The 22,500-nt window shown below is 39.9% G+C and overlaps 2 protein-coding genes and 1 non-coding gene across 4 annotated transcripts in view; 2 read left to right on the top strand and 1 right to left on the bottom strand.

Annotated features, from left to right (window-relative positions):
• Positions 1-19,579, top strand: part of LOC137640218 (uncharacterized) — a 146,013-nt gene extending 126,434 nt beyond the window's left edge. The window contains exons 2-4 of one of the 2 annotated variants that reach the window (XM_068372774.1): positions 3,659-4,052; positions 11,131-16,630; positions 19,439-19,579. In XM_068372774.1, the coding sequence (XP_068228875.1) occupies positions 3,659-4,052; positions 11,131-16,630; positions 19,439-19,449 (5,905 nt within the window). In that variant the 3' untranslated portion in view covers positions 19,450-19,579. The remainder of the gene's footprint in view (positions 1-3,658; positions 4,053-11,130; positions 16,631-19,438) is intronic. The other variant, XM_068372775.1, reaches the window with a different exon arrangement.
• TRNAS-UGA (transfer RNA serine (anticodon UGA)) lies at positions 5,822-5,904 on the bottom strand. Its single transcript has one exon. It is a non-coding gene; the product is annotated as a tRNA-Ser (tRNA).
• The window catches only part of LOC137640219 (FYVE, RhoGEF and PH domain-containing protein 6-like), a 30,563-nt gene continuing 24,699 nt past the window's right edge, over positions 16,637-22,500 (top strand). The window contains exon 1 of the mRNA XM_068372776.1: positions 16,637-19,843. Coding sequence (XP_068228877.1) covers positions 17,816-19,843 — 2,028 coding nt within the window. The 5' untranslated portion in view covers positions 16,637-17,815. The remainder of the gene's footprint in view (positions 19,844-22,500) is intronic.

The raw sequence follows: 22,500 nt of genomic DNA, 5'->3' as shown, positions 1-22,500 counted from the left end.
CATTTGATTGCTATCAATTTCCATACGCCTAGATTATTACGCTATCAACAATAGCGAAAGTTGCTCTTAAAGACAAGATAATTCTCATAGACTTCGAGAATTAAAATTCGTAAGATAAATAGAAAATCCAACAGCAGTTGGTAACACACCTGACAGAGTGGTTTCAGCTCTAGTTTCAGGGCTTCTTCTTTCGAGCTGATCTCTGGATTCTGCCAGCGTTTCTACACAGTTGTCTAACGACCGACTTTCAGTGATTCATTTATCCAGTTAATCATATGCTCAATGGGGTGTTCAGCTGCCACAGGTCTTGCCAAGGGCTGCAATAGTACTATATGCTACGTGCTCCTTCACTGGGTATGAGTCACGGGAGAGGACTAAGGACATCGCGCCAGTGGGAGAGCAGTTTAGTCATGGGGTCACCATGCGCATTTATCAATAATTTACTGAATTAACGTTGAATATGCAATCATCTACTTGTATGATTGCTAAATCAATTGGCAATCATTTTGGCACACGGAGTCTTTTATGGATGTGTCTGTTTACAATTTTATTTCGGCAAAGTATTCGTTGTACGAGAAAGTAGTAGAATTGAAATCTAAGTGGAAATAATTAATATAGAAATATAAAAAGGACAGGCACTAATTATCTGTTTAATGTCAGAGCCAAAATCATTGAATATTTCTATAAAGTAGAGAGAGAGAGAGAGAGAGAGAGAGAGAGAGAGAGAGAGAGAGAGAGAGAGAGATCTGAGAAACCGAAGCAAAATTGAGTAAAGAAGAATGCAAAGAGAAAGAAGAGAGAGGATTTTTATGAATCACAGCTTCATCAGTAATGCAGGCAAAAACACCCTCATGCATAATGAAGAGAACTGATATTTGTGTATGCTGTTGCTCCCAAGGTTACAACCCGTATGCCAAGGAACCTGACTGACCGAAATAGCGATACGACGAGGAATGCAAGGAATCCTCCTGCCAAGCAACTCACAGCGTGCGAGCTCGTTGTATTTGTATATCACATAACCTAATCGATTCAGCCATGATTTACTCCCAGGAGCAAAAAGGGGGAATCAGCCGGAGTAAATTCGCCAATGACACAATAAGGAAAGGTGATCTGAAAGCGTTACTAAGCGAAGAGATTTGTCATATCAAGAATCACTGGTAGCGAATAATGTCAGGGTGTTCTTATGAGTCAACGTCAGAGAGGGTGATAATGTCTGAATGACAAACCCGGTTTAGTTGATGAGGTACCAGTCACTTGTGGTTTATTCGTTGTTGGGTCAGAATAATTCTTTTTTTATATGAACAGTGTTGTTAACGTTATTGCATTTTAATTTAAAATAATATGAAATCGTCGTGAAAATAGGTTAGATTTGGATTACTGTGTCTACACCGATTATGCGAAGCAGCTTCATTTGTTTCACAAAAGTATATAAATTTCATCTTCTATTGTGTAAAATAAATTAATAGCCCAAAACGAAATTTTAAGGGCTTCAATAGAATGTATTGAAAAGGATTAACACACTTGCCTGGATTCCGAGAGAAATTGCAATATATTCTCTTCTCGGAATATTTCTTAATCGTTGCTGCTTTACTATAACTTTAAAAACGGACAATATAATCCTGATGAAGTCGGTTATCAATCTTATATCGTTTTCTAAAATATAAAGTCTCAGGTGCCTTGTCAAGCAAGATTATGGAACATCAGTCAAGATATAGATCACCACTCTACTGCCAGTTTATGCAATCACCTAATTAGAGTTTTAACTCCTTACTCTTGCTCAATGTTCCTTATGAATAATTTATGCTAAAAATAAAATTTTGATAGAAACCGATTTTACAAAACATTCATCTAATTCACATATATTTGCATCCATGAAATTTTATGTGAAAACTGTTAGAAATAATGAAAAACAAGTAACAAAAATCACATCTTTAGAGATCCTTTCCTGTTTTATAAATCATGGCCTCCTGAATTGCATCATATGCTCTACTTCTCCGAAAGAAAAAAAAAAATCTTGAGATGAAATCATGCGCATTTTTTTTGTTTTATTCTCTAAATCATTTATACAACCAGAGTTGATTCATCTGAGATGTTCTTACCGAGGTCAAGGAAGGTGAAATATCCATCACTTTCTATCTGTTTGACCTTTTTATATAGAGGTTTTTGCGTTTTCGATGCAATTTTGGAATATTGGGGTTAGGATTTCAATTAGAAATGTGGTTAATGAACATGTTAACCAAGCGTTTAGATTTCAAATAGAACATGCTCTCTCTCTCTCTCTCTCTCTCTCTCTCACTCTCTCTCTCTCTCTCTCTCTCTCTCTCTCTCTCTCTCTCTCTCTCTCATCGTAAAAAAAAACTCTAATATGGTTCTAATCAAACATACGAAATTCTCTTCTCATACTAGTGAAAATTTCTCCAATTAATACATAATATTAGAAAATTTTACAAAACGAGACGTGGCTCCAGAAAAAGAAAATCACTGCATAGAAAACGTCCGTCAAAAATCATCACTAGAAGTTCCGCAACACAGTGTTGAAGTCCCCTACACACACTGCAATCGTGTAACTCTATCGTGTGTGCTGAGAAAATTCTAGACTATCTTTTTTAGCACCTCTTTTACTCATCTAAACTTTTCCGCCCTTTCAGTTCATCTTTTGCCACTCACACTCCAAAAAAAAATATTCATCTCATCCGTTTCAACCTTCTTCCTTCTATTTGCATTTAACATACACACTTGACTACCTTCAAGGAGGTTTGGCTCAGCAGTACCTTCATATGCTGCCACATCGGTTTCCACAGACGCTAAAAGTCCGTTTCCAACCTCTTGCACAAATCCTGCTACCATTTTATCTTCAGCTATTCTGTAACTTGGCACACCATCTGATACATTTCCTCACACACAATAAACATACGCAGAAAAAGAGCAACATGGATACGAGAGCAAACTAAAGTAGAGGATATTCTAACAACATGTAAGAAAAAGAAATTGGCAATAGATGGACATTAATGAATAACAGAATGTGTCCCTATAGATTGTAAAAGAAGCATTGAAAGAAAAAGAATACGATGAATTGACGAACTAAGAAAACTTGCGGATGTGGACTGGCACAGGAAGACCATCAACAGACACGATTGGAAGGATATGTCTGAGGCTTTTGTTCTGCAGTGGATTAGTAACGGGTGATAATGATATATATATATATATATATATATATATATATATATATATATATATATATATATATATATATATATATATATATATATATATATTTATTTATTTATTTATATATACGAACATTCATTCTTATTTTTGAGTTCGAGAAAGATAACTTCTGTACCAAAAGAATCAATGTTCCATAATAATTTTAGTCTCATTTTCTATAGGAAAAAATGCCTTAATGAATATTCTAACTTAAAGCAATGGGCAACATAAACTTGTTCTGTCTTTCCGGTGTACTCTTTCCATAATGAATTATTCGAATTTAGTCATTTATCTACATTACTCTTAATACATGTGTTTTTCTATTTGAGACTTATAATAATATAAAAATAGGTCATTTATTCATTTAAGCAGATGTTTCGCTTTTTCAACTTTATTTCGTCGTAGCCTTCAAAATCATACACTAACTTCCTCCCTTTTTCTCTCCCGGCAGGTCAAGCGTGAGGAGGAAGGGCAGCGAGTCCCAGGAGAAGCCCCCTTCAGGTAGATCCTCCCGCTCAGCCTCGAGGGGCAAAGAAAATGAAGCTCCTAAGAGTCGCACCGGGAAGGGCCGATCGAGAACCTCCTCCAGGGACGTGTCGGCGGACGACGAATGCTCCAGCAAAGGTGATGATTGGTCGAACAGGAGCATGGACGGAGGATCGAGCCGAGGAGACGACTTCTCCAGTCGAGGAAACGTCTCGAGGGAAGGGGACGCCGGGTCCATGCCTGAAGAGGCAGCGACCGCCGAAGGGGCAGTTGCCTTAGAGGGAGGTGCCGCTGCGCCAGTCGAGGAAGCCGAGGACAAGAATGAGGGCTGCTTAAATGTGTCCAAAATCGCTGGACAGGTTAGTTTTAGTTGTAGCTTACAGTTTTCAAACATGTGTTGGCAATATATATATATATATATATATATATATATATATATAATATATATATATATATATATATATATATATATATATATATTATATATATATATATATATGGATAAATATCAACACAATATCGTGTTCAAATAGAAATAAATTTCTACCTCATACTTGGGATCGAACGTTAGCCCCTTCTAATGAAAGGCCAGGTCGAAACCAATCATGACACGAGAGGCCTAAAAGAAATCAAGTTTCTTTTAGGCCTCTCGTGGCATGATTGGTTTCGACCTGGCCTTTCATTAGAAGGGGCTAGCGTTCGATCCCAAATATGAGGTAGAAATTTAATATATATATATATATATATTATATATATATATATATATATATGTATATATATATATATATATACTAAATATATATATATATATATATATATATATATATATATATGTATGTGTGTGTGTGTGTGTGTGTTTATATAACAAGACTAATATATACAACATTAAATCATTTTGTTTGATATTCTCTTGATCTGTTAAACATTGACATTTCATTTCCTGGAACTTCACCCGAGTTCGAAATTACTTTCCATCTTGAAAGTAGTCTAAATCTACGGATTTTGTTTCTTACATAAGCAAATTCTTTTTTGGCAAGGGATGTCATCTGGTAAAATATATGCAAATACAAACGTGCGCTCGTGAACACCTGGTTAATTACCTCACCATTACTCAAGTGAGGAATGAATCAATCAGTATTGCTAATCACAAAAGTTGTATTCTGAAGGTAATATAAATATTTGAAGGAATTTATATAATCATCGTTATTGCCATCGTTATCTTTTTTTTAATCATCATTTCTCTCATTAGGTGAGTCAGCTTGATTAGATACGATCTCCAGCACAATTTTTATCAATCATTTTGGACACGCCGGCCAACATATAAGAAATTATTTCAAAAACCTGACGTGCTCAATTATAGCTACTTGGAGTGTTGCGTCAGATCACAAAACAATAGGAAAAGATGCTCAAAAAAGGGGACCAGAATTTCACTTTTGTAAGTTGCTACCAAGTGCGCATATATAAAACACCAAAGGAAATCATTATCTTGACTTCCTCAATTATTTGGAAACACGAACTTCGCTTTTCTACCTGTCTCCTTTGAATAACTTCAAATGTTTTTTGTTTCCAATAGTGCAAAGAAATCCAGTAAAACCTTGATGTAAGTAACTGAAAAGTCGTAACAAAAGAAATAAACCTAAAATAGACGACGCCAAGAATCAAACCCGCATCAATTGAAGCTCAACAAAAGTTGTCTAGAGGGTTTCATTAATTCTCAAGTTTCAATAGTTACTGACATACGCACAAACAAACACACAGATGAACAGCATGCGTGTGAGCAAGAGGCTATGAATGTTGTGGAGTTTTTACGTCATAGGAGGGTCAACCACGGACTGGCCACTTAAAGTATGAATGTAACAGTGACTGCTGTATTGGATTTTCTCTGTAGCTTTCCTCTGTAAGGGAAAATTTGATTAACGTTTAAAAGAACGTACATACGCACACAAATATGACATGAACACATTTTTTTTATTTGTACATAGAAGGAACAAAATTACTTGCATAAGTAGTTTCATCATATGTCATTCGCGCACCTTGATCTATATTCCACTGGGCTTTCTCTATCATATGTTGATCTATGTTCTTATACTTTCATGTTCTTTATTAAATATAAGAAAACTCTGTTTCTCGCTGCGGACAGGATTCGAACCTGTTGCGGGCAGAGCCCAATGGATTTCAAGTCCATCTCCTTAACCACTCGGACACCGCAGCTCTGATAAGGAAGGCTTATTTCAATGTAATTAATAATGTGCAGAAGACCCACAAAATGTATTATATTTAATGATTATATTGTTTGATGCCCTTGTCCTTTAGTACCCCACGTCTCTCTCTCTCTCTCTCGTCTCCTCTCTCCTCTCTCTCTCTCTCTCTCTCTCTCTCTCTCTCCTCTCTCTCTTCAGAAACTGTTTTAGTACATTTTCCGATGTTCTAAAGCAGACGGTGCATTGAAGAGACATCTCTCTCTCTCTCTCTCCTCTCCATCTCCTCCTCTTCTCTCTCTCTCTCTCTCTCTCTCTAATCTCGTCTCTCTCTCTCTCTCTTAGGAAATTGTTTTAGTACATTTTTCGATGTTTCTAAAACAGAAAGCGCATTGAGGGAGACTTCTCTCTCTCTCTCTCTCTCTCTCTCTCTCTCTTCTCTCTCTCCTCTCTCTCTCTCTCCCTCTCTCTCCTCTACTCTCTCTCTCTCCCTCACATGTGAACACAGAACTAGTTTATTCAGTCGCATCGAGGTGGAATTTCTACGGTCCTCAAAACCTATTCTGTCAGACCAGGTATCACGTTTCCAAAAGTGACATTTATCATACCACAAAGTAAATTATCGCCTCTATCTAACTCTTTTAGAGTATAAACAATATCAATTAAACAGCCAACAATATGCCCTTCTCTACCCCGAAAAGAAAACAAGAAAATTAAGAGGAAGGAAGGGGGTCTTAACCTTGAAGCTATAGAGTTGATACAAATCTTACAAGTGTAATGTTTTCAAACAAGCCTCAAGTTTGAAAATGGTTCAGACTCTATTATGCATCGTTATTAGCCTACATGCTATGTCTGGTGCTACAGTCGTCACCACACAACACTGAAAGGAATGCCAAGTCTCCAGGGTTGATTGGCGCCATTAATAAAATAAATAACTCTTGACCCTCACTCCGCTTTGCTCTGGCGGAATCCTGGCTATCAACGTGCGGAATTAGTTCTGAAGATAAGCAGAATATGTGAAATCCTCTTTGATAACAACAATTGACGGAAGAGATTACGAAGATAAGGATTATAAGCGTTCGAATTTCAGATATTCTCATAGACTGACATTGAACTTCAACTGAAACTACAGTATGCAATGATAAAACTCTCTCTCTCTCTCTCTCTCTCTCTCTCTCTCATCTCTCTCTCTCCTCTCTCTCTCTCTCTCATTACATTATACTCGAATAACTAGCATCACAAGTGAACGACGCATCGTACGAAATGATAACAACAGTCAACAGGACAGGAAAACAATTCCCATCTCTATAGATGACGGACTTCATCCGCATGAGCGCTCTCAGTTATCTAACTGCATAGGCTTGCTTGCGACACTTCCCCTCCCCATAACCCCCCTTCCCCACCAGCTTTTCTCTCCCCAGCCACCATTGCCACTATCATTGCCCTTGCCTCGCCAATCCGCACCTTCCCTTCAGTGCATCCTACGAGGGGACAGGACGAGGGGATCAGAGGGATCGGTAACTCCCCGTGGAGCAGGAGGACGAGAGAGAGAGAGAGAGAGAGAGAGAGAGAAGAGAGAGAGAGAGAGAGAGAGAGAGAGCACTGGATGAGAGTCGTGGAATCATGAATGAAATTTGCAACGTGATGATGATGTAGGTGGGGCAGCTAGCTAGCTTCCTGGGGGTCTTTAAAAGCCCTTCGGTAGGGGGTTGGAGAGAGGGGGAGGATGCCACGTGCCCATAAATCTATGCCCTTGACGCTTAAGTCTGGCATCCGGCTGGAATTTTCGTACCCAATGCGCTTTGTTGGGTATTATTGACCTGCTTTTTTTCAATGCAATGTTCTGATAAATGCAAGGTGAAATGTAACTTACTTTAAACATCTTTTTTCATTATTAATAACCGCTCATGTTGCTGCAGTATACATATCTTTCCTATCATACTTATCAATATCTCTATTGTCACTATTTTCAATCCAATTACCACATAAATTATCATTGAGATCATCCCAATAGTAAATTGTTGGCTTGACCTACTTCACTATTATATCAGTCACTAAAATTGTCATAATTTTTCAAAATGCAAATATTCTCACCAGTAAATGTCTTCAATTTCGTTATAATCAGCATTGGTCATTTCAAAGAGCTTCCATTTCTTGACTGCCTACAAATACGAGATTTAGAAAAAAGGTTTTCAGAAAAATGGAAATCCATGACGCTTATAAAAACCTGTTTAGGATTTTGCCAAGAGACTGGTCGATAATTAATTTAATTCCTTGCGCTGTTTAAGAATACCCAGAACTATATATTTAATATCTCTGCTTCAACATTATTACGTGATCTTCTTGACTCTCAATTTTATTTTTTTGATGTTTTCATTAGATATTTAATAAAAGTTTTCTTTTTCAATTAAATGCGTTAAAGGTGTTATGGAAATCTGTGGGAGCTTTGCATGTAGCCTAACCATAAGGAAGTAATGGATAAAAGAAGTAAACAAGAAGAAATGTGGATATAAAAAATGGCAAGGATGTAGAATATTCTTCAAACGTTCTTTGAAGAAAAAAAAAACATTCGTATCTATTGAGATATTCCAAACTGATTGCTGTATCTAGGCAGAAATAAAATATATGCATAAATACACACACACACACACACACACACACACACACATATATATATATATATATATATATATATATATATATATATATATATATATATATATATATATATATATATATATATATTATTACAAGCCAAGTTTTAATCTTCTCATTTCAAAGAACTAAATGCAAGTCGCCCTCACCCAAAATAGAAAGCAACTCGACACATAAACAAAAAGACCATAAAAGAAATAACAAAAAAATATAATAAACAAAACAACAACCTGAAGTAAGAAGTGAAGCTAGTTTCAGGCTGCTCAGCAAACTTAGAACTTTTACAGATCTTCCGATTTAGAAGATCCTTCCAAGGTTTGGTCACAACTAGAATCAAACTTTCCCAAATCTGTTATGTTAAGACAAATAAGAAATTGCAATACATCTAATTAACTGTATAACTAGTTGTTTAAGGTTCAAAGGCCGCTCATAAATGGCAGGGGCAAGGGACAGTGACATTGCCCTATCGAGCAGGACAATGGCCTAGAGACTAATCATATATATATACATACATATATATATATATATATATATATATATATATATATATATATGATCACACCCAAGTCCCCTCTCCACCCAAGCTAGGACCAAGGAGAGCCAGGCAATAGCTGCTGATGACTCAGAAGGTAGACTTATAGGCTCCCCCAAACCCCCCATCCTTAGCTCACAAGGATGGTAAGGTTGCAGAGACCAAAGCAACTAACGAGTTTGAGCGGGACTCGAACCCCAGTCTGGCATTCACCAGTCAGGGACGTTACCACATCGGCCACCACAAGCCCGGTGAAAGGTAGCCTATATTCTGGGATTAATTGAATGCAAAGAATAGTAGGAATTATGAAAAAATCTTTGGCATCTTATATCATGACCTAATTAAATGTCAATGCCAGAAATTAACATCCAGGTAATTTTTAGAGATTTTATTATACCTTAAGCTTTTTCCCAACGATCTAAGAGAATGTTTAGCTGCTGAAGACGAGACAGAGAAAAAACATTGGAAGATAAAAGAAAAAAAGAATAAAAGTCTTGAGACTTTTTCATTAGAACAATTATTTTTACAGTTGCACTGAGAGACCAGGTGTTTCTCAACGCTGAATTAATAATCAAGAAAGACGATTAGAATTTGTAATAAAGTGCATAGCTAAATACGCATTGTCTTGAAAAGAAATGGGTAAGGAAGATATTATGCCCTAGATTTACACTACTAAAAATCATTCGTAAACACACACACAAATATATATATATATATATATATATATATATATATATATATATATATATATATACATATATATATATATATATATATATATATATATATATATATATATATATATGTATATATATACATGTATGTATGTATATATATATATATATATATATATATATATATATATATATATATATATATATATATATATGTATTTGTGTGTGTGTGTTTGTTCGTGCAGCTGCATAAATAACATATAAAATCTCTAACGTCTGATGAACAAAAAACCTGTACCACCGAAAGATTTCAAGAATTTCCTGACCCAGTGTTACTTTCGATGCCTGCCATAAAAGGAATTCTTTGCCTAATCTTGTTTTTGCTTTTGTCTACCGACTTTACCTCGGCAGAAAAGAAGAAATAATTGCTCATAGAAGTTGGAGTTTTATCTTAATTTGCATTTCGGTTCCGGTTGTGAAGAGGGTCAAGTCGAACGAACATCTGATTTCGTTGACCACGCAGCTGAGAGGAAGTTATCAATCACAATTGATCTACAAATAGAAAAGAACATAGTCTTGTCTTGTAGATACGGTTGGAGACTGCAATTTCTCTGCACAACAACTGTGCAATGTCGGATCTTGTGGAATTGACAGAGACTGATCTCTCTCTTGGATTTGCAAGTAAATGATATAATGGAAAGGGCAATAAATTCGAAAACAGCAGTGTTTTTTTTTTATTTATTTATTTAGGGCTGCTTCACAATGTTGAGAATTCTTATCAAATAGAATACCTTTTATTTTGATAAATAAAAGTGCTACACATTATTTTAAAAGTTTTATTCCAGCTATGGGCAGATTGTGGAATGATCTTCCTAATTGAGCAATTTTCTTCGGTGGAACTTCAGAAGTTCAAACTTGCAGCGAATGTTGTATGTTGAACAGGCTGACATAAGTTTCTCTTCATAATTTATATATCACAGATTTAATCTAACGTTGTTACAGATCTTAAAATATTCTATATTAATTATTCATTACTTCTCATTTAGTTTATTTCCTTTCCTCACTGGGCTACTTATCCCTGCTGGAGCTATTGAGCTTAAAACATCCTTCTTTGCCAACTAGGACTGTAGCTTAAATAATAATAATAATAATAATAATAATAATAATAATAATCATCATCATCATCATCATCTTGGTACTGAATGTTTTTCAACTCCTATTTCTAAATACTCTATCAGTTACAAAAATTTCCTCTCCACGTATGATTTTTTTTTTTTCCAGTTACCTAATAAACATGATTATTATTATTGTCGTTATGCCTACGGCTGATTTATAGTTATTTAGAACTAATCGTAGTAACCGACTTTGTTCATTGCAGGTGCTGGGACGAGGTGGAGGCGGCGTGATGCGAGTGGGACTTCTGCCAGCCTTCACCAAGAGTGGCAAAACAGGTTCGCTTCCTCATCATGCATCCTCCAAGCAATCTGTAGAAGCGACCCCTCCTCCGCCGACGCCACCCCCGACTCCCGCTGCTGCGTCAGAGTGCCCAGCAGTGCCAGAATCCCCGAAACCCAAAATCAAGGGTTTGGGTAAGAAAAGGGCTGCCTCCGTGTCTCCTTCGAGGGATAAAAGGCGATCTTTCAGGGGCATTTCCAGGGATCGTTTCCCGCAATTGCCCCAAATGCCCCAGTTCAAGAATATGCCCCAGATGCCCCAATTCAAGAATATGCCTCAAATGCCTCAATTTAAGAACAGGCCCCACATGCCTTCTATGCCCCAATTCAAGAATAGGCCCCATATGCCCAATCTGCCGCCGTTGCCTAAACCCAAATCATTGCCAAAAGTTCCCTCAATGCCAAAGCTTCCTTCATTCCCAAGGGCCCCTTCTCTTCCAAGGGCACCTACCTTACCCCGAGCACCATCACTACCGCCACAACTCAGAAATTTCCTGCACAGAGGCGGTCACAGTTCCGCCGACAAGGAGGTTGAACAGCCAAATAAACCTTCCCGACGACCAGGACCAGTGGGTCGCACTTGGGTCAAGGTGTATGACGACATCACTTTCATGGATTCTGAGACCGAAAAGGATGACATTTACCCAGTGTTAGCATACACAGGTCGTCCTCACTCAGTGCCTGAAGCAGAGCCACTCCCGGTGCCCCCAACTCCCCCACCTCCAAAGGCACACAGACAACCGTCTGTTGAGAGTGAGTATGACAATGTCCCTTCTGCTAGCAAAGAAGGAACGGGAGAAGCATCTTCTATAGAGGCCACGCCCATTCAAGGTCGAGGAAGAGGGCGGTTTAAAAACAAGAAGCCGAAGCGCACAGGGACGCCCGTTGCCACAGAATTGGACGGTGTAGATGCAGCTATGCTGGCGAGCTTGGAGGCGCAGATTATTCCTGCTCCTGAAGAAGAGGACGACTACATCATCCCTCAAGCTCTTCAGCCTCCTCGACCACCGCGAGGGTATAAGATTTATGATAAGATCGAACAGCCTAAACAAGCTACCACTCAGGAGGCCGAAGCAGGCCAGGAGGAACCAGCTAAACCACCAAGAGGCATCAAAGTGTATGAGGACATCATCGTCCGTCGACACTTCACAAAATTAGAAGAAGAAAAAACTGAAAACGTAGACGCAATGAAGCAAGATGAGGAAAAACAAGAACAAAAAGAAGAAATGTCAGTATTGGTAAAAGAAGATCAGAATGAAAAAGAAGAAATACCGAAGGAAGAAGAAAATATGGAGGTAGAGGAACAAAAGGAGACCCTTTCAGTTGAAGCAAAATCTGAAAAGGTTGAGGAGGAAGTTGCTATAGAGGAAGTACTTCTACCCCCTCGCCCCCAAAGGGGCATCAAATTGTATGACACCATTGAGTTCCAGCAAAAGAAGGCAGCCTCTGAAGTAGTTCCAGCCCAAGAAAAAGAAGACCAAAAGCAAGTTGCATCTGAAGCTGGGAATACAGAAGAAAGCAAAGAACTACCTCCAAAACCAGCTCGAGGTAACAAAATCTACGCATCAGTTCTCATTGAAAGCCAAAGTGTTAAAAAGAGGGATATATCAGAGGTCAAGGAAACTGACATAAAGACGGAATCTGTCGAAACGGAAACAAAGGTCGAACCGATGGAAACCGAAATCAAAGTTGAAGCTGCCGAAATGGAAATGAAGCCAGTAACTGTAGAGGAAGAAGTAAAAATCGAGCAAATATCTGCGATAGAAGCGGGAGATAAAATAGAGACTAAAGTCGAGGAATCAACTGTAAACACAGAGGCAAAGATGGAAATATCTACCTCATCTGAGGTTAACATTGAAAAGAAGCCTGAAACCGAGTCTATTGTAATAGTAAAGGAAGTTCACACGGAAATTACAGAAGTCAAACCGCAAGTAGATGTCACAACAGCTGACACAAACAAAGAAGTTGAATCGCAAACAAAGGAAGAGGAGAAACCAACAACTCAACCCCCTGAAATAATGGAGACCATCCCTCCGTATGCCCGGGTCCATAAGGAGGCGGGAATCAAAGAATTGAGGCCTGTTTACCTGGACGACGACGACGAGACTCCTCCTCCCATACCTCCGAAAAAGAAGGGAATCAGAACCATTTCCCCTCAGACCCTGGAGATGGATCCACCACGCCCTCCGCGGCACCTCAAGCCCCGAACGAGGAAGTCCCTCATCATGGTCAATGGAGAACTGCCGGCCAGGCCACCGAGGGGGAACAAGATCTATGCAGATGTGGAAGTCGTCACCCCTGCACCGCCTAAGCGCCACTCCAAAGTGGTGCGCATCGAGGAGGTGGTCACTCACATAAAGAATGAGATAGATGCATCGACTTCCTTGACATCAATCCAGCGCGGGGCACCGCCGCCCCGGAGGAGGCGAGGCAAAGACACCTTGGGTCAACAAGTAACAGGTACACTCACGGTTGACCCGTCGCAGCCTGCCAGGATCAGCATGACGACCGAGTGCGACGAAAATTACGAAAACGTGACTCTGTCACAGGAACCACCTAAACGTTCCCGAGGGCGACCTCTCCCCCCACCCCCTCCTCCCCCCAAGAAGAGCAAATTACGTCAACAACAACAACAACTAACACACTCCACAACCTCATCTGAGTCACCACGTGAATCAGGCAGACAGGTTGGCCAACCAATATCGACTGACACTGGTTCCCCAACCATCGTGACCCTGAGAGGCGGCAGTGTTGGTAAGACTGCGAGGGAGGCGGTACCCACTACCACCTCTGAGTCTGACCGTATCACTAGTATCCATTCAACCACGGAACGAGTGACGCATAGTCCCGAGTCTAAAAGTCGACTTGAAAGTGATATTGATAGTAATTTAAAAACGATCGAGAACTCGTTCGCAGCCCTAGACAATGTTTTAAAATCCCTCCAGACATATTCTGGAGATTCAGGTGAACGATCATCTCTGAGGGAGGAGCTCACTAAAACCTCAGACTCCTCCCCAGCCACCACCAACAGTCTTGCATCGCAAGGTGATGTAAATAGTGTCGTTGCAGGTAAGACTAAAGAAGAAGCGGGCGGTGTGTCGACGCCAGCGACAGACACTTGTGTCACTTCCAACGTTTCCGTGACGGAAAAAGACGTTTTACGAACGTCCGTGACTCAAGAGGCACCGAAAGCCTTCGAATCAGTGATAAGTAGTGAGCCTTCGTTGGAACTGACGACGAACAAGTCAGACGAAACCAAAAGCCAAAGTGCGACGTCGCAAGACTTTACCAAAGGAGCAACGTCGAAAACAGATGATTCGAAAGGAAAGACCGTTTACGAGACTCTTTATAGAGTCGAAAGTGTGAAAAAGGAAAGAAGACCCGTGAAAGACCGATCGCATACGAGCGAAGACCAAACGAGTAAAGAAACGGTAGAAAATATATCCAAAGAACAAAAGATTATATTCCCAGAAACGTCGATCATCAGTGCCATTGCAAGAGCCAGCGAGAATCGGAAAGAAGACGTCGCAGTTAAACCTTTTAAAGTAGAAGAAGAACTCTTGAATATCGAAGAGCAACTCCTTAGAGTTGAGGAACAGTTGGGCAAAGTGGATCAACCTGTCGCTAGAGAAAAACTGTTCAGTGAAGGTGAAACATCAACCACTGAAAAAGAACCTTCGGTAGTGAAAACCGAAGAACAGCCAGTTCAGGTTGAAGAACTAAAAGTTAAAACCGATGAAACGCTCGAGACTGGAGAACACTCTTTAAAGACCGAAGAAGAGCCTAAAGTCGAAGAACAAATTATCAAAGCTGAAGAATTATCTGTAAAGCCTGAAGAACAGGCGGTAAAAGTTGAAGAATTGTCTGTAAAGCCTGGAGAACATGCGGTAAAGGTTGAAGAACATGCGGTAAAGGTTGAAGAACAATCTGTCAAGGTTGAAGAACTATCAATAAAGGCGGAAGAAATTCCAATAAAAACTGACGATCAAGATTTAAAAGTTGAAGAACAGTCTGTTAAGCCTGAAGAAATATCAATTAAGAGTGAAGAACAAAATATAAAGGGTGAAGAACAAACAATAAAAGTAGATGAACAGCCTGTCAAAAGTGAAGAACAGGCTGTCAAAAGTGAAGAACAGGCTGTCAAGAGTGAACAACAGCCTCTCGAAAGTGAAGAACAGCCAGCAAAGGTAGAAGAGCCCCCAGTAAAACTCGAAGAACAACCTATCAAGAGCGAAGAACAGGCTGCAAACGTTGAAGAACCCACAGTAACAGACGAGAGAAAAAGTGTTCAAATCGAAGAACAAGAAGTCAAGAAGGAAGCACAAATTGACAACGTAGAAGAACAAATTGTCAAAGTAGATGAGCCAGCGTCCGTAAAGGCCGAAGAACAAATCAAGACAGAAATAACAGAGACAGAAGAACAAGAAACGAAGGTTATTGAATCGCTATCAACCGAGGCAGGTTCACACGGCAGTGATGAAGCCCTTTCGCATACCGAAGGACATTCAGAGGAGAAAGTGGAATCCCTGAAACCCGAAGGAGAGACGAAATCCGAAGAACAGGCGGGAATTGCGACAGCGCCTTTGACAGGTGAGTCATTACCTGAAGAAATCCCGGAAGGAACTGCCGTTACCCTCTCGAGCGAAACAGGCGAAGAAGAAAATAAGTTCGCCGGACCGTCATCATCAACACTCGTCTCAGAAGTGCGAACCGAAGTCAAGGCAGAGCCAAAAGCGGAGGGTACCTCCACCGACGGACAGGCCCCTGTAGGAGTGCCAGCCGAAGGGCCCACCCAGCTCGACACGACGGAATTGGAGGCAGGAGTGGCTGACATCGCCTCTAGATTAGAAGGTATTCGTTACACCCTCGAGAACCTCATATTCAACTTCCCTAATTCACGAAGTGAAGGGGAGAGCCCCCTGACGAGTGAATCCCCTTGGAGTGAATCCCCATGGAGTGATACATCTACTAACTGTGAAACGCCTTCCTCAAGCGCCTCCCCAACTCTCTGCCCTTCCGATTTTCCTGCGGCCTTGGGGCCAATACCACTTCCTCCTGTCACATTTCCCCAACCATCATCCCCTGAGGATCATTCATCTACTCACCCGGAACCTGATTTACTGACTAACACCATTTCAAACATTACTACTACTACTACTTGTGTCACTACTACTAGTATCGCACTCACAGACTCCCATTACTCACTAAATTCATCTGTTGATAACGCATCTTTACCAGTTGCTGTCAATCAATCTGTCACTGATGGTAGTGCCGTCGATGGCATCGTAAACGCCTCTCCCACCAACAATAACAACAACATCTGCCCTCCGGTAATAGCTGCGGCAGATCCGCAAGAATCTTCGTCGCCGTCATCGAGAGAGGGAATAAGTTCCACGACGCCAGGAGCCTCGTTCATGCCCCGTGGTATGTTGTCGCGTGAGGCTGATCCAATTAATTCCTGTGCATACCTGCGTCTGATGAGTCCCAGACAGACCATCAGAAGCGTTAGTCGCAGCCTCTAGCTTAGACCGTCACAACTGTCACCTTATTGCAATAGAATCTGTCGCTGTCCCTGTCACTGCTGCTTTTCTAGGATTAGATCGATTCGACCTTTAGTTTTAACCAGTGGTGCTAGATTAGTTGCAGGCTACCGAGACGAGTGTTAGTAGTTTACTAGACTCCTGTGGTGCTGTTTCTTTTCATGTCAACACTGGGATATTGCTTTTGACTAACAGCTTATAAAAACCTGTGATGTAAGAGAATCCTTTTATTTTTGGAAAGTGTTAAGTTTTCATTATCATTGTGAAGAAACAGACCAAAGAGTAAACATAATAAAGAGAAACAAAAAGTAAAATACCAGATTATGAAATAAAATTTTTGAGACACTTATCGTGAGGAATTACATTGTGATAAAAAATACAGTAGCGTTATTTTATATACAGTACATCAACGTAATAATTGCTTATCTATATATGTAGTTAGTTTAATAATTAACTTTACTGGCTATTTTGTTTAAGAGATATAGAATACACTCGTAAGTCGTTGTCCATATGAATCGAAGTTAATCATTTTTTTAATAATTATCCTGTGTATGAGAGTGGATATCAAAGACTGTCATAAGTTGTTAGAAAATAGAAAAAAAACATTAATCTTTAAAATCTGTCTTAAGCAGAATCTTATAAAATACGCTGATATATATCCCTCATTGTGAATAGAATATGATGTGATATTCCTTGAAAAGAATGCTACTTATTCGTGCTGTGCCCATCAATATAAAAAGCAATAAGACAAAACGAAGACGAGAAGTCAATTAAAGAGGCCGAATAATTTTGTTTCAACTAAACATCTAAAACCTCCACCCTGGAGTGCCTTGGAGGTTCGAGCCCTTTCGTCGGCAAATCCACAACATTCCCTCGCCAGGTTGCAGCTTCGTCCATCGACTCTCAGGAAGATGTATACGAATCCGGGCAGCCGAGGGGTGACCTGAGGTCAACCCGAAGGAATTCGTGGGACGGGGGAAACAAGGTGATCAAGACAGAAGATGACGACTTTCGAGGGAGGCGGTCACTAGCTCATATATTCAGCTCCTTCGGAAAAGGTAGTAAACAAATGGTATATGTCGACCGGAAAGGCATGACGACACCTGTAAAATCCAAGCGGAAAGGGAATGACAGAGCCGAGAAAACCAGCAGTCAGTTTTACGTTGACTTGACAGAGGGTAACAGCTTACAGCAACCCTGTCCCTCTAGCAGTGACGATCAGGTTTCTTATCCTGTCCCCCTTAGTCCGGACGAAGGGGAAACAACCCTGCAGGCAAAACAAGACGTGTCATCTCCCGTCCCTGCTTCGAAGGGGAGCGAGACAGAAAGGGAAGGGAACGAAATAAGCAGCAGCGCCAAGGAACATAAGCCGTGCCATATAGTTAGACCAAAGAAACCACCCCCTCCCCCACCACCATCGGCAGCCTTCGCTAGGGGATGCACAGGACGCTCGAGTAAGTCACACACTCAGTTAGGGATCTTAGTCATCCCGGATTCCTTTTGTCATTCGCAAGTGTATCGCCAACGAGCAGTCCCGAGTGAAGATAAACCCTCAGCAGGGACAATGGGGTCGGTTTTTTCAAGGGACAGTGTCGAGGATGAGGATGAGGAGTCCTCTTCATCCTCCTCTTCTTCTTCTTCTTCTGGTAGCATGTACGAAATGCCCAAGCGTGACGTACCCTCAGGGGTCCAACAACAATACCATTCGGTTGTTAACCAATTATGCGATTATCTCTACACCACTCCCATTCTGCCTTCGACTCATCATTTGTACGCCAACAATCGTCCTCCTATTCAACCCAAACCCAAAAATATTCCACCTCCAAGGATTAAACCAGCGAGAACTACGGTCAAAGTCATTTCGAGACCAATAAACAGAGAGGTGTCGGAACAATCGTCTGTGAAAACAAACAGTAACAATAGTTCTCAAGTGACGGCGAGAGCTAGTGACAGAACTGGGAATTATCGTGTTAGTCCACCTAAAGAAATGACGCTTTTGGATAACCAAAGGGGCGAATCTTGTGAACCGGTGCCGTGCAAGCACGATGAATCGAGCAGAAAGCACGACTCTAGCCAAGAAAGTGACGCTAATTATTCTACGTGCAGTGAAGGGACATGTGACCCAATTGAAGAGTCGGAGCAAATGTGTAAAATTGTCGCCAACGACCGATTAGAGGCTGAGGTCTCTTTGAATAGGATAATACGAGATGCTGATTTTGTGCCATTAAATCAAACTAATACCGAGTGTGATGTCCAATCCCGAACCTTAACCTGTGAGCCTTTAATTAGTGAAACCCTTGTTAGCAGCAACACAACAACTAGTATGACTCCCATTATAGACACTAGTAGCATGAGCGTTGCCGAGTCGAGTGATACTACTAACACCATAGAAGTCCCCCCTCCCAACAGCCCCGACCTGACCCCAAGGGCGAGTCCTATTTTGAATTCCAATGAGAAACGTGACCAAAAGATCTTCTTAATTGCCAAAGAACTAATGACCTCAGAACGTGTGTTTGTTGATGTCTTGAGACTCTTGAATGTAGATTTTCGAAATTACGTTTATGAAAATATGGCTGACCATTTAAATAGAATCTCTCCCGCAGCCAACAACAACAACAATTACAAAGTCAATAAGAACGTCATGCAGGAGGAAGAGCTCAATAAAATCCTTAATTACCTGCCCCAATTGCAGAATCTGAATGAGGTCATCCTAAAGGATTTGGAGGGACGCATCACGGACTGGGAAAGACACAAGAAGATCTCTGACGTCATCGTAAAGACGGGGCCTTTCCTCAAGCTGTATTCCGCCTACATCAAGGAGTTCCAAAGTCAGTGTGACCACCTGGAAGAGTGCTGCCAGAGGTATCCCCACTTCGCCAGGGTGGTCAAGGACTACGAAGCATCCGAGAGATGTGCCAAGCTCAGCATCAGGCACTACATGCTCAAACCGGTGCAAAGGATACCGCAGTATCGCCTTCTGCTGGAGGATTACTTGAAGCATTTGCCCAACGACAGCCTGGATTATGTTGATACCCAAACGGCTTTGGCAGTAGTATCCAACGTGGCCTCCCATGCAAATGAGACCATGAAGCAAGGGGTAAGTACAAACTATGTAGATTTAAGAGCATCATAAGATTTATCAGTTAAATAGGGTTATTATATTTTTGTTTTACATCCATGTTTGATTGGGCATTTGCATATTTCGTTGCCTCGAAGTTCCTTGAGGCTCACTCCACAACACTTCGACTTTAGTCACTCTAATAGAAGTGAAATTGCAATCTGCACAAAGGTCATCGTTATTAGTTACCTCACCTAAGTGTAGTTACAATAGACAAGAAGCTTGAGGTTTTAGAAATTATTATTATTATTATCATTATTATTATTTATTATTATTATTATTATTATTATTATTATTATTATTAACAAAGTTACAATCATAGTTGAAAAAATGATGCTACAAGACCAAGGGCATTAGAGTTTTGCTATATCAAAACAGGAAATTGTCTATTTTATGATAATGAAGCTGAAAATATCAGTTCATTTCCCTTCTATATAGATACATAAAGGGTTTTTTTTATTCATCAGTCTGAGTTAGGAATTACTTTGTGTTTAGAGAAATAACTGATAATGATACAGAGCAAAATATTAACTGGAAAGAAATTATTTTTTCACACCAAGGCCCGCCTGAACAGACCTTTAGTGTCTGATGGAGTGCGAGAAATAAACCCGTAAAAGTAAAGTAATCGCACTGACATTTCAATAATTACTTAATTCTATCAAATGCGAATAATTTGACGATGTATGTTAGCAAGCATGTCATTATGAAGTCAGCAAACCAGCAGCAAAGTAAAAAAAAAAAATATTAAAGATCATTGCAAGTTTGTGGCTGGGTCAGTTTACTTAAGGAGGAGAGCTAATGCTGGAAGAATCACACTGGCTCTGTCTCTCTGTAACAATCCTCTAATGTTCTCGGAACAGTCTGTTGTTGTATCAAAGGGCTAAGTACCTGACGCCGTAACTAGGGGTACACTTGACTGCATCAATTGCGCTAAGATAAGCTTGAGGGGTACTTAGTATATAGATGCTTTCACTCATCGGACCCCCTCTCTCTCTCTCTCTCTCTCTCTCTCTCTCTCTCTCTCTCTCTCTCTCTCTCTCTCTCTCTCTCTCTCTACTTAGTATATAGATGCTTTCACTCATTGGACTCTCTCTCTCTCTCTCTCTCTCTCTCTCTCTCTCTCTCTCTCTCTCTCTCTCTCTCTCTCTCTCTCTCTCTGTACTTAGTATATAGATGCTTTCATTCATTGGACATCTCTCTCTCTCTCTCTCTCTCTCTCTCTCTCTCTCTCTCTCTCTCTCTCTGTACTTAGTATATAGATGCTTTCACTCATTGGACCTCTCTCTCTCTCTCTCTCTCTCTCTCTCTCTCTCTCTCTCTCTCTCTCTCTCTCTCTCTCTCTCTCTCTCTCTCTCTCTCTCATCCGCAGAAACTGTCTTGGTGTTTGATAAATGTCGAAGTGTTGAAATGAAATAAGATAATTTTCGAGTTTTTATTTACAGACCAATGAAAACTTATCATTAATCGTCAATAAATTCAATAACAGAATCCGACGATTGCTTTGTGTTCAGCATCGTAATTATATTTTACTTAGTGATGGCAATTAGTTTAATGCAGTATTCGTTGTATATACGTGTCCATATGAATGAACCGCCTTTTTTATAGAATTCGTAAACTTTTAATGTATTCTTTGTGGCTGATTCAACAAATAATTCATAATAATTGAGGTGTGATGATATTCTTTTTACTCTTGTTCAGAATGAACATTCAAAAGGATTTTACTCCTTAACCAGTATTTTTAAAATGAGGCTAATGAGAAACCAGTTCGAATGAACTACTACAGACTGAAGACGTAATTATTTAGAAAAAATCATGCGCCCGAATCCACTTTGAAGATCCATTGTTCCAATCAATCAGTCGTTAATTACTAACCAATAACGGTGATAATCGTTCCGTTACTACTGCACCGTTGTGTTCTCCTGTCTCTCCCCTTTATTTGACACCAAACACGACTGATTTATGTCATCTTTGAAAATCCATTGTTTTCTTCAATAAATCTTCAATTACTAATCAATAAAGATCAGAATCATTCCATGAAGTGCACCATTGCAGTCTCCTATCCCTCCTGATTTACTTGACACCAAACACGGCCATTTTCTGTGAACTTCGAGTTTATTGTTTTGAAATGGTTACTAATCAACAAAAACAACAAAAATTGGGCTCAGAGCGTCGATGTTAGTATCCTTCTAGTATACACTTACTAAGTTTCAGACAGACCGGCCGAGTATTAAGGGAGCAGTAGGCTTTTGAAATTAATACCTCTAAAATTATTTTTTACTTAAAATATTAATTAATGGTCTGACACAACTTTCTGTTCGGTGATCTATAAGTAACGAATTTCACGCTGATCCAACGCGTATTAACAGAGTTGTTGAAATTTCATTGTTTTTCACTCTTTAATGATTAATTAGTGAGATCGAATTAAAAAAGATACTCAGAGGATCAATAGAATGTACATGTCTAGTTTTATGACGATTGGTTCACGATTACGGAGTAGGCAAAGAATGGTAGTGTGCTTGGTCAAGAACATGAGCAGAGACGTGACAGGCCTTCAGCCTTTAAACATTTTTCTTCATTTCATAACTGTTTGATACTTTTAAAACGACGAGTCGGGATTTCTTCTGACGAACATTCAT

Source organism: Palaemon carinicauda, chromosome 4 (assembly GCF_036898095.1).
Source record: "Palaemon carinicauda isolate YSFRI2023 chromosome 4, ASM3689809v2, whole genome shotgun sequence".
In the NCBI taxonomy this organism is placed as follows: Eukaryota; Metazoa; Arthropoda; class Malacostraca; order Decapoda; family Palaemonidae; genus Palaemon; species Palaemon carinicauda.
The sequence above is the reverse complement of the archived record's forward strand: the minus strand, read 5'-3'. Positions and strand labels throughout refer to the sequence as shown.